This window comes from Nipponia nippon, unplaced genomic scaffold, assembly GCF_047370975.1.
Source record: "Nipponia nippon isolate SJK-2023a ecotype South Korea unplaced genomic scaffold, ASM4737097v1 scaffold_5, whole genome shotgun sequence".
Lineage (NCBI taxonomy): Eukaryota > Metazoa > Chordata > Aves > Pelecaniformes > Threskiornithidae > Nipponia > Nipponia nippon.
Window position 1 is genome coordinate 77,125,623 of NW_028262369.1, and position 12,885 is coordinate 77,138,507.

At 39.6% G+C, this 12,885-nt stretch overlaps 1 protein-coding gene across 5 annotated transcripts in view; it reads right to left on the reverse strand.

Annotated features, from left to right (window-relative positions):
• Positions 1 to 12,885, reverse strand: part of RAPGEF4 (Rap guanine nucleotide exchange factor 4) — a 156,692-nt gene that overhangs the window by 12,518 nt on the left and 131,289 nt on the right. For all 5 annotated transcript variants that reach the window (XM_087732456.1, XM_087732455.1, XM_087732460.1 and 2 more), the window contains 6 exons: positions 12,461 to 12,607; positions 11,141 to 11,238; positions 8,000 to 8,125; positions 7,354 to 7,532; positions 2,878 to 2,968; positions 565 to 615 (listed from right to left, as the gene is read on the reverse strand). In XM_087732456.1, the coding sequence (XP_087588582.1) occupies positions 565 to 615; positions 2,878 to 2,968; positions 7,354 to 7,532; positions 8,000 to 8,125; positions 11,141 to 11,238; positions 12,461 to 12,607 (692 nt within the window). The remainder of the gene's footprint in view (positions 1 to 564; positions 616 to 2,877; positions 2,969 to 7,353; positions 7,533 to 7,999; positions 8,126 to 11,140; positions 11,239 to 12,460; positions 12,608 to 12,885) is intronic.

Sequence of the window (12,885 nt, forward strand, 5' to 3'; positions counted from 1 at the left end):
TTACATGTCATGGCATTTATTAAAATCATTATTTTCTCCTGTGGCTTTAAAAGCGCATCTGCAAACTAAGACACCTTTTATCATTCTCCCATACAGCTCACATGATGAGAATGCAGCCGCTAAACACAAACATTTTTCATGCCAAATAGCAAGGTAAGATATGATTACAAAAAAATTGTTCATAAAAGGAACCACACATTTTTCCTCCCTCCTTGCAGCTGCAGATCCAGTTTTGCATATGTTGTAACACTAAAATGTATTACCTGGAAAAATCCAGGTTGAAAAATATAATTTCCCATATGTACTATCAGAAAACATGCGATAAAGCTTTTCTGAGTTCCCAGATTAACTTTGAGTGGTACATAAGTTCTCTCAGAGTAGGTTCCTAAGAGTATAATTTATTAGTCATACATACTTGTTTTAGCAGCTCTAAAATGGGATCATAAACTTCTTAAAGTCAAACAAGGACATATAAAATGTTCTGAATCAAGGAATTCAAATCAGTTACTCAGAAACTGAATTAGCTCAGATTGTGCATAGAATAAGGGATCTATTGCTATTCACCATTAAGCTTTCAAACTCTGCATAGATCTTCTTGAACTTGCTTGGAAGTTTCTGTTAATAAAAACAAAAATAGCAAACCTTAATTAAATCCAATTTGTGTGGCAATTTTACTGTAAATGCTAGTTCCTTCTACAACGCCCTAAGTCAGGAAAGTGCTCTTTTTGCCAGATATTTCTAACAATGTGCTAATCTAAAATACAACATGTTTCCTAGCAACCAGATTATAAATAGAGACGGGACCAGCCATGAAACCTGGATCCTGATTTAAACCCCAACTTGAATTTACTCCTTTGGGATGTTTAGATTCAGATTTTTGTTTGGCTCCCATCGCAATCACTGAATTCAGAATGTAAGTGAAAGTTCAAGTCCACGGTTTCAGGACATTCCTGATAATAGCCTATCTGAAAATATAATTTACACACAGCTTGCATAGGGGTAGCTCAGCTTAATTATTCATACCTATGATGAACTGCCCTTGCAACATTCAAATCCATGCCTGGGCATTTCCAGGAGGTTTTTTTGTTCATGCTGATGTATCACCAACTATAGCTCAAATTCTTGACATGCCCAGCAGCCAAGGGCCTCTACCGCTTTCTGGGGTATAAATTAATGAATAGTTTTTCAGTCCACAATACCTACACAAATAAATCGTGGTCAGTTGATCATGCAGTGATTGGAATGAGATGAGCTTTACTAAATATTTTCTTTCCCCCTCATGTTATGTTATACATGTTAAATAATTTTACTATAAAGACTGTAAGATATGTTATAAATTAGTTTCAGAGATCACAGTAATGTTTTATGCACACTCAGAATGTGTCAGCTTTCCAGTTTTAACATGAAATTTCTCTATATTTGCTGATTAAATCAGACTACTACTGGCAGCGGGTAACATTAAAAATTAATAGATACTTCATAGTGCAGAAATGATTTTTTGCAATACTTTCTACATTTGGAGTGTGTACCCTAGCAAGATATTTACACTGTGCCACAGCAAGGGCCTAATTTTTAATGATGTGTGTCAACAACTGTGTGCCTAGTTTGCATATGCATGCAGATTAGGTATTTGTGAAATAAGTGGTATAATTGGACATTTGCACCTGCAAGTATCTAATTTGTTCATGCAACTAATGTAAATGCATGATAATATAACAAAAATCAGGTCTTGATATGTTTGTTTTTAAGTATATTCTGTACATATATCTGGCTAAAAATCAAGCTGCAGAGATTCTGTTGATAAACTGAATGCCCTACAGAACCAGAGTGTGATAACATTTCCCTGAACTCAAGTTCGTACCCCACACTTACAAATGATCTGTGCCCCTCCAGCTCAGACCTGTGCCCATTTCAGATTGCTGTGTGTAGTATATACATTCAGTTCCCTCTTCTCTCTTCATCCTGCTCCTGTACTGTCTCAGCTCTCCCAACTATTCCTCTCAGTAGCCACAAATGAAGGGTCATTATTTTGAGAAACCGACCTGCAAATCTTTGCCTTTAGCACTGATTGTATATGCCACTTGCGACATGTACTTTTGAAAACTGGGCTGGTGTCCTCTCAGATGTGTTAGTCCGATCTCCTATTTCAGAGCACTTTTTTGAAGGTGTTCAAATTTTGGTCTCAGCTGCATTAGTGACCTCAGTCATGCTAACTATTTTGAATTTCTAATGAACAAAATACATGCACATTCAAATCTGCATGCTTTTGACAACCAGTATGTTCTTAGTGGTTACATGTGCTTACTACCTCACCCTGCTGGATATTGCACCCTTTTTATATACTCACATACAAAAGAGCAAAGCCACAGAAAAAGGTGGAAGCTCTGAGAATAAGAACCAAACTGATAGTAAGCAGGGGAATGCATGTCAGAGAGAAAACCAGAAAAGGTTAGGACAAACCCACATTTTAATAGGGCAACAGAGTCCATATGGAGATCAGAAAATAATATGTATAAACAGAGGATGGATTTTATAGAAGTATCTATGGAGTGATCTTACTAAATGATCAATAAAGTCAAACAGAGGATGGGCTGATGTAAGAGGTTAACTGGCTAACTCACTCATCCTGTTGGGCAGTTTAGCTCATCAATAGAAGCTGCTGTTGTCACTCTTGCTAACTGCTTGTGAGTATTCAACACATCTATGGGTATACTGCCTTACTAATAAAAATTGTCAGCCTTAGCTAAAGGCTTATGCTCAGGAGCTGAATTAGTAGATCTAATTTTATCAATAATAAAGGCCCAAGACATGTTTTTGCTAACTAAAAGCACAAATCCCAGTCAAACTTCTTGGAATTGGATTTTAGCATAGACTTACCTCCCATGTTAACGAGAGACGGCTCACAGCAACATTACTCAGTCCCATAATAATCGCGAAAAAGGAATTCAGATTCTTGTATTCTTTACAGCTGAAACACAAAGGGCCAGGTTTTAAGTTGTATGTATCAGTCAGGGCAGAAGTACACATGACGAGCTTAAGAGAGCTGAACCCTGGCATCTAGCATAGATGTGACTGATTTTGGGCAGCCCTGGCCAGCACACCTGTGGGACACCACTTCACCAATGTGTGAATAATTCACCACACTCTGGAGGATCCTTTTCCCTCCCTCCTAAAATGACCTGCTGCTTCCACTTCACTGGTGCCAGCTTCTGCAAGGACATTAAATGAGTCTTTGAAGCTCCTCCCCACGCAGAAACACAGTCCTGAAACAGGCCTCAATTCAGTCCCAGGGAATACCAGAAACAGTGGAAGCAACTGGTTTACAACCTCATTTGCTGCAGAACTTGCTCACAGCTTCTGAACAGCTACTGAATGCTGGAAGCTGTCCGTAGACGATCTTCATCGCAGTTTACAGGGGCACTGAGTCTTTTTAAAGGGAGAAGACCAGCTGTCTAGAGATGCCTGTATGCCAGTGACCTCTCCCGCTGTATATGATTTCTAACTAGTCCTTGTAGATTCTGGAACTCTTTAGGATGTTTCAAGCAAAGAACTGCCATTTGTTACCAGCATCATTAAAGAGGTCCTGGCTGCTAGGAGCTCTAGGTGATGCTTCATCCCTAATGCAAAGCAGAACCTTTGTTACCAATCAGGAAAAACTGGGACATGTAACTGAGTATTATGGGAGATCCAATACACCATATGCAGGAGCAGACACAATCTGACAGGAACAGCCCACACACTGCTCCGCTGTGGATGCATCAGGTGGCTCCCTGACTCAATGGGAAGGGAAGAAAGAGAACAAAGCCTATATCTCATAAATCTGTGTCTCACTAGGTTCCTGCAAATAATTTGCTATTTTTCACAACTGATTTGCCAACATCTGATTTCAGCACCTCAGTCTCGGCTTCTTTAGCTGTTTACCAAGAAAACTTTCACAAGATTCATGCTATGATTCTCAGACAGATTTTTTAATTCATCGCTGAAGCTCTTAGCTCCTCTGAGGTATCCTCAGCTCCAGAGGAAATTAGTACAATCATCACATCCTACTGTCTGACTCCATAATTGCCACATCACCCTATTGTTACTCTGTTCTTCCTGTCCCTTCATTTCACCAGACTCGATGTCCTGAGCGGGAGGGTCCTTTAGATCTGGGCCTCACTTGTGTCTGCACTGTATGAACACGGAGAGGGCGAAAAAACAATCTCTCCCATCTGATGATCTGTCTGTTGGAGACTGCTGCCCCCTCAGATCTTCTGGCAGAGCTGCTCATACAAATTCTCCTACATTAGATTAGGGACAGTGAGCAAGGTTAGCAAAGATAAGCTGAAATGCTAAAGCCACCCCAACTTATTCTGACTAGAGCAGGTCAGGGCGTGCCTCGTTAGTGGATCTGAGGGGAGACAAGGATGAAAAGCAGCCAGTGATAACCTCTTCCCCAGGCACAACTAAATCCAGAAAGGGATATCTGTCCACAGCCTATGACATTGAGAATAAATTGTGTCACGGTAAAAATAATTAGCACCATACAGCAGTAGTGCTCAAACATAGCAGACAGCTGCAAAGGTATCTGCAATACGTAATTTGAATCTTTCATTTTAAAAAGGAAAAGTTTTGCCAAATACCCTGTTAAGCAATGTAATTTGACAAAGTCCTTGTTAAGATCCATCTAGATGTATGACATTCTACACCAAATATTCTGTGAATTCTACAGGCTCTACACTGCATATATGGTGCCTGTAAAATGTCAGAAAGTGGATCCTCCAAAGCACCACAGTGTGCTCAGAGCAGAGGTCCCTCTGTCTCCCAAAACAGACTGTACTGGAAAAATCTTCCTGTTAGTATGAATTGTGAATGCACACATATGTATGTATCAGGGCAGAAGTACATGTAACAACCTATCAAAAAACTGGGTTTGTGGATATCCATAAGAGTATGTGCAAGTACATCCTAGAAAGCCTTTCCAGTACAATTAATAAGGGAAGAACTCACTGTAGGAAATATAGTTCACTTCTCCCCTTTGTTTGAAAGTTTAATCCTACAATGGCTGGAAAAAAGAGATGAACCTGGTAACCTCTACATCCTTTCCCAGCAGATGCAAAGGCAACAACGGCTCCTGGAACTGAAAGCACACGTGCACAGCACTTGGAGCCAGCACTTGGCCTTGCGCTTGCCCACACAGACAGGGAGCACACATCACAGGGTGCGTGGGGTGGCAGACACAAAATGATGTGCCTTCTGTGATGGCGTCTGAGCCCCCCATCACAGAATTGAAACAGGGTTCTCAGTAACAGTTATCTTTGAAAATCGGTACGTGCAAGGCATCTCGTTACCACCAGTCATGCCTAAGATTAATAGCGCAGCACTGAGCTGTTCTCCCCTAACACTTTTCTAATGAGTCTAGTACTTCTAGGTAGGGTAAAGTTCTCATTAGGTCTCAAGGATCTTCACAAGCAAAACTTCCTCAAAGATATTGCTTCAAGGCCTGGGCCCGCATCTTTTGATCCAATTCCTTGGCTTTTTCTCCCCTCTAACTTCGGTGCACTTTGTGTTTGTTTTACCGCATGCTGTAGCACCTGTTGCCATGGCAGCACTGCACAGAGGGCAGCAGCCTGGCAAAACTTCCCAGCGCCTTTCCAGCGGCTGCAATTAAACCTGCCCGCTCGGTTTGCACAGAGGAAAATCTTGTGCTTCGGATTTCTCTGCTTTTAGGAGACAAAGAGGACTCAGCAGCACAGACCGCTTTTAGCTATTTATTTTTAGCATTGCAGTGATACCAGAAACATGGAAGTAAACAGGAGGTTGTCAGGCTGTTGCAAATAGCATAGGATTAAACCCATGACACGGAGGAACCCATGGGCTAGGGCGGTTTATTAAGGAGATATTTAACTGTAATTTTCAGGATACATAATTTCAAGTGTTTATGGAAATTACTATTGTATCTTATTTTACCACATTTCAACATTTTCCCATTTCATGCCTCTCAGTTTAGAAAAGACCCTGACGTGTCTGTGTGTGGGTGCCACTGCCCTCTCCTGGGCACAGCCCGCCAGACTGGCGGCTTGCTTCCCAGTTTTGCTCTGCGCAATGAGATAATGGAATATGTGGTATATATATTTTTAGAAACAAAAGAGGTAAATTCCGTCCTCTGTTCTGAATATAAACCTGTTCCTGCATGCCCACCACTAGATTTTGAAAATCTTCTGCTTTGACCAACCGTAATCTGACCGTAGGGCCCAAACGAGTTCCCAGAAGGAAGTCGGTACTTGCGGAGCGGGGCCCTTCCTGGAGGAGGGAGGCACGCTGATGCAGAGTTTCGATGTGAACACTGATTTCAGCTATGTGGAATTATTAATTGGGAGGAGGGCAGCATCACAGCTGTAACAATAATCTCTTCCTTCACACAACTAGGTTTAATGATGCAAAAAAGTTAAACCTCATGGTTTAACTGCAAGCAATAACTTCTTTGTTTGGCAAGACTGCCTAACGGCCTCTAGTCACAATGCCCAAAGTTGTAGACAAACGCTTAAACAGGCAGTTCCTCACACCTCAGCAAACTGTTTCTTCAGACAGCGATGAGTGTAATAAATACACCACAAACTGGAAAGGAAGGAAGAGGGTAACAGTGATAAAAAACTGTAGCTATGCGGGGCAGGGGCATGACCCTGCTCCCTCTGAAGTCAGTCACACCCTTGCCCTTGACTTCAGTGATAAGGAGTCAAGGCCGACATCTTTGGCGTGAAGGCTCCAAAGAGTTTACGTTTTAACATGAATAAAAGAATAGAAGACAGCAAGAATTGCCTGCTATCCAACCTCAGACCCAGCAGTTAGTAACAAAAAAGGACATTCGTATTGTTGCATTTTTAAGCAAAAGTATTAAAAAAATATACCAAGGAGACTGAAGGTAACGTGAGCCTCGTCATCTCCATACTACATCTCTTTGCCCACCCCTCTTGGTTTTTGCACTTGGGGCAATTCTGAGAAGAGTCTTCCTGAACAGAAGCAGACATATTTCTGTTCTCAGGTTTGCCATTATTTACTAATTCACATATTAATATTTGCTAATGCATGTAAGGGTAAATGAAGTGTTCTCCTAATGAACTGAAATATATTTACTCACAAATTTGATGTGAAAACATGGCCCTAAAAGATCACATATCAAGGACCAATGGAGAGTAGGAGAGGAAAGAATATATATTAACAAGGTTCTATACAGCCCTATAAGGAAATAGACAGAATTACCAGATAGAGAATATTTTAACCTCTACTGTGTGTGGCTGAAAATAAAAAAGAAAAATATCAACAAATTGACTATACTGAACCTCATTTCCAGCTCACAGATGATTGTATACTTACTGGGCTGCTATCTTAATGTACTTCTTTAACAGCTGAACACGCTTGCTGAGTTGAGAGCAAAGACAAATCTCAGTGACCACCCAGAACTGAATTTCATTAAATCTTCTTAAAAACAAGTCCAGATTTGCTGTGGTCTTTTTAAAATTGTGCCTTCCAAAAGTGTGATAGATCAGTTCCAGCTAGGAAAAAGAAAAGAGTTGGGGATTTTTTTTTTAGAAATCTCATCTTTTGGACAGAGAAAAGACGCTAAGAATGACCAGGTAAGTATCTAGCCTGAAACTTGCTCTGCAGTTTACATTTATTGCTGTACAGAAGACAACGACTCAGGTTGCAAATCCAGGAGACAATAGCTGAGGCATACTAAAAGCATAACTACAGACTATGCATAAATAGCTTAATGCCTTAAAACATCATACAAAAGTAATTCAATAAACAGCACATGTTCAGGAGAAGTTTAACTTGTATTTTTGCATTTTGCCTATAAAATTAAGAATGCCTTATACTTTCAAAACTTGTAGGTGGCTTTATTGTAGTATTTTTGAAAACTGAGCTTAGGGAAAGTTTTGCAAATAACGCACAAACCTACAACATACAACTAAACATTTTCCAGCAGGTTCTAATCTGCTGAATAGACAGATCCTCATACCTCATGCACACAGTTGAAGAGCTCCCAGTCATAAATTGTCATCTGATATGCTAAGTCTTTGGAGCTCATCAGTTCGAATGTTCCCACTGTACCAGTAGATGGTCCTTCTTGTTCTGGTAATGGTGCCTACAAATGGAAAAATGGTATAAAAATATTTTAGAAATACTAAATTGCATGATTGGTGCTTTTCTTCCATAATGTTTCTGATTTTTTTTCTTCAGTGTGACCACTTCCCTAAGCATGTTTGTTATAGTAAAACTGAAATTTGCTTTTAACCACAGGCTGGCATTAGGAAATGAGAAGCCCTGTGCAAAATCAGTATCCACTATGCACAGGATAGTCAGGAAAATTCTGAAAGCTCTTCAGAGGCACTGTAAGGAAATAAAACAGACTGTTCTAGTGTGTTATTTTTAGCATTGTTCTAAAATCTGAAGCCAGAAATAAATACTTCAATACACGTTGTGCTAACTGAAGCGTGTCTGTTTGTTTAGGAGCATAGGTCTTTCCACAAAGCTTTTGTTATCAGTTTCCTTTTTCATATACACAAATAACTAGGCCACAAAGCACAAGCCAAATACTTTTGCAAAGTACTGATTCTAATGATGAGAATTATTACATCTGCCATACTTCAGAAATCTGCAGTGATTGCAAGATCTTCTGATCATTTATAAAATAAGCTTCATACTTTCTCTTTGACAGTACAGGGATGCACTATTTGTGACTGCAAAACTCCTGGCTATGCTAATTAAAATTATATGCACACAGTCTTATGAGAAAGAATCCTTTAAATCATTCAAGTATAAAACATTTTTGAAAGACATTTCCATACCACCCAACAGATGTGATCTACAGGTTTGCACACAAGTAAATCTTATATTAAAGAGAGATTTAAAACATGGCTTGAGATCTAGTCAGATTTGAAGTAGTCTGTTGTATATATTAGGGTCAAAGTGTTTGATCCAGCGCTGCTAAAATACTAACAAACAACCCTCTTGCAAATTCAAATGTGTTACATCAGTATAGCTTCCTGGGAACCCGCGTTTTAATTGCTTTGTTTCCAGGAGAGGGCAGTAGAGTTCAATTACAAGTTTCTCAATTTCTCATAGGGTCTTTGTTAGACAATTACAGAGCAGTTTCTGAGTACTAACTCAACAGAGTCTACAAGATTAACAGACCATATTTACATACTGCAAAATAAAAAATGAGCTTACTAAATGAATGCCCTTTTATATAAGAATATTATATTACCAATAGAAAAAGGACTGACTGGATTAATATATCAAATCACTTTCTCAATAACACACAGTATGTAGGAGCTTTATTTCTGTATGAGTTCTTGCTTTGTACTCTAGGGAAAACTTGTCTTTCAACTATCATCATAATACAAATTATTTAAAAATTATTAAACTAAACCACAGGCATTATTACCTTAAAAGCTCCATCTACAATTTTTAAAAATAGTGTATATAAGCAAAGTATTATCTAAAAAAAATCAGGACAGCCATCAATCTTATAACAGCCTGCAGATTGCCCTGAATTGGGATTTGCACAAAGACAAATTTTCTTTAGTTTAAGACAGAGTATGAATTAAAAGTACAGCAGTTTTCTGTAGAAAATCATCATTTGTGGAAATCTGTGGAAAGAGAATTGCCCACAGACTGAAAGAGGGCTTTTTTCCCCTATTTGGAAACAAACACAACATAGCTGTTACCATAACAAACACATATTTTCCAAGGCTAGGAAAGAAGCACATAGATGTAAACTCATTGCATATTTGAAAATTCATCTAACCCAGAACAGTTTTCACATGGGAATTGCCAAGTGTAATGTGAATAAATGTACCTGCACAGGCAGCAGCCAGAAATTGGAACGTGAAAGGATTAAACTGGGAGGCAGGAAAGGTTGTAACATTTTTCAATTTGTTTATACCTCTTTTTGAAAAAATGCAGCTGATAAGGGGATATATTCTGTTATGCAGTGTTGAGAACCTTTTTTAAGGTGCTAAGTGTTCCTCCCTAATTCCTACTGAAGTCAGTCCAGTTGATGAAAGCTAGCATATTGCAGCCCTGTATCTTTCGAGGTCCCTGTAGCATTTCCAGTACTTGATCCATGGTAAATAGCACAGATGGAAAGGCACAGAAAGTCATGACAATTTGCTGCCAAAGCTATGTCTACACAGACAATGCAGAGCCATGTAGAAGTACCCAGCATAGTTGTACTGATGCAACACCCCTGCTTTAGACTAGCATGCCCCATGAGGGTATCTACTTGGCAGGATTAATTAACCTCAAGGGAACATCAGAATTTAATAAACTGAACAAGAGGTATCTCTGCATGGAACTACAGTATGCTGGATGTGCATTCCCTGGTTACTAAATTGAAAGCAGCAGCAAAGCATAGATTTTACCATATCTATAAAAGAAATCAGGCATACATACTAAGTGCCTTGTTAAAAGCATACAGGAGGCTGAAACAAGGCTAGGAGTAATAGAGTTCATGCTGACATGACTTGGCAATGACATTTGTTTTTAATGAAATAAAAGGAACAAAAAGTACAGTCAAATCAAACTCTATAAAAGCAGACCCCATGGAGATTGTTAGAATTACTGTATAAACTGTAAATACTTATGAACAATTCTACCTAGAGAAAAATCAGACTTTCTACTAGGAATATTTTCCATGATTCTACTTAGAATCATCTGAGATTTTGACATAGTATTTTGTGGGTCTGAGAAATAAAAGATTTTAAGGAATTTACTGTTGGAATCAAGTCTCCAGAATGCTTTAATTTGTAACATCTATCTTCCAGAATACATCCCTGTGGCCTTGAGGAGATAGTTCTGTAATCAGGAATTACTGCGTGTCTTAGCGACAATATTCAACTCTTCCTAAATGCTCAGTGTGACACAGAGAATACTGGGATCAAGTGCTGTCATGTGGATCAGATGGATTTCTGCTCTAGTTTAGGAAATTACAATATTACCTTGTTTTAATTTCAGGGCTCATCCCATAGCACTGTGACAAGCCCTTTCTTGTGAATGTTTCCACCAGTTTTTACCTAAAGCACTGATAATGCAAAAAGGGCCAAGTGTTCAAATAAACTGAAGAACTGAACTTCCTGAGAACTGCATACATACATACCAATGAATCGAACTGATCACGTGGGCAGGCAAACAGCCGTCCATTAACACTGAGAGTTGTAAACACTGAAACATCATGAGGTTTGAGCACCACCTTTTCTGTAAACATGAAGCAAAAGATTGTTTATTATAAATATGTAGAATTTACAGCAGGACTGATCCAACAGCTGCACAGATCACCCTTCTGGGAACAAATTTTGCAGAGTAAACCAATGTCCAGGATACAAAATAGATGACAACAAGCTCCTCTTTATTGAAGAAATGCGACAACAAGCTCAGCCCAAACCAGTCTCCTACAGAACTGGCATACAGAAGTGGAATCCCAGCCCCAAAGTGTGCAGACAGGTCAAGAAGCTTGTGCTGCCATCTCTAGAAACTATCTGCAAAAGTTCAGCCATAATTAGGGACTCCATTCTTTCTTCTCTGAGTTGTAAGCATTTGGAGAGCTGTTCTTAATAGAAATTGCCTTGGAAGACAGTAACTGCATAAGGAGGTGATGAAATGCAACTGTATTCAAATCTCATTACAGCAGTTCTAAAAGAGCATCACGTCACAGGTAAAGAAAAGATAATGAAGTAACTTACAAAACAGTCTCTTCCAGCATGTGCTGGCTGTCAGCAAATCTGACAATAAAAAATTGCTGCAACTGCAAAAAGTAGAGCCGCCTGGTGTCAGTTCTCAGGAAGTGAGCCGTTTTTGGCAGGCATCACTGTTTGCAACAATGCCTTCCAACACAGCTCTCATTAGCTCTGTGTCTGTCCACAGAGTGATACTCAACCAGAGCACTTCAGCCACACCAATTCTCCAGCAGAATTCACTTTCCAGTTACTCTTCCATTTCCACAGCCTATAGTGGGGGGCTGACTCCTGACCCTTTGCAAACACTAGGTCAGTGGGCTTGGCACTAAGTTGCTCAGTAGTGTTTTGCATGGACAGAGTGGCCAGAATGGTAGTGACCACTACCGGAATGTTGGCACTGCAGTGTTTTCTGCTGTTGCTGATTCATGTCTAGCCTGACATTATCCATGCTTACCTCTTATTTCTGTTGTTAAAAAACTCTTACAAGTCTTACAGTGAAGGAAACTTGGGGTAGCTGTGCTCTGTAACATGCAGATACACAAGCTTCTCCATTTTTCCTGTCTCCCATATGAGCTCCAGTCTGTGCCTGCAGTAGGGAAAGGACTTGACTCTAAGACAGAACCTGTGTACCAGCCAAACATGCACATGGATGTAAAAGCCTTGGCTGAATTAGTCTTTCAATCCCTCCCCATATTCTGCTTCACCATAAGTGAGAAGTGTTTAAGATGATGCATATACAGTACCTCCTCCTGAACTCATCTTTACTATGATGAGGCCTTCTCCAGAACCCAGCTTATCTGCTACTGCGCTGATCACTTCCTTCACAGAGGAAGACACCGGCACCCGGATAGTGGTATAGGTTTGGTCTATGCAGTACACCTTAAACAGAACTAAAGAAGAAAAGATTGCACTGTGTATGCCACGTGTAAGAACCACGGAGACTTTACTGTACAAATTACTTTCACTTCAGTAACCACTCCTCAAAAATGAAACAAATAAAGCAACAATAAATCATTACAGTTTTGATAGCTCTCCATTCCTCAGATGTTCTACAATTTCTAGTATAGAAATCTCTGATTTCCCAGAGGTTTTAGTAAACCATGAACTAGTGTTTTAGTATTGCTACATTATTTATGGATGCCAAATTAATCTGGCACTTTGTTATATT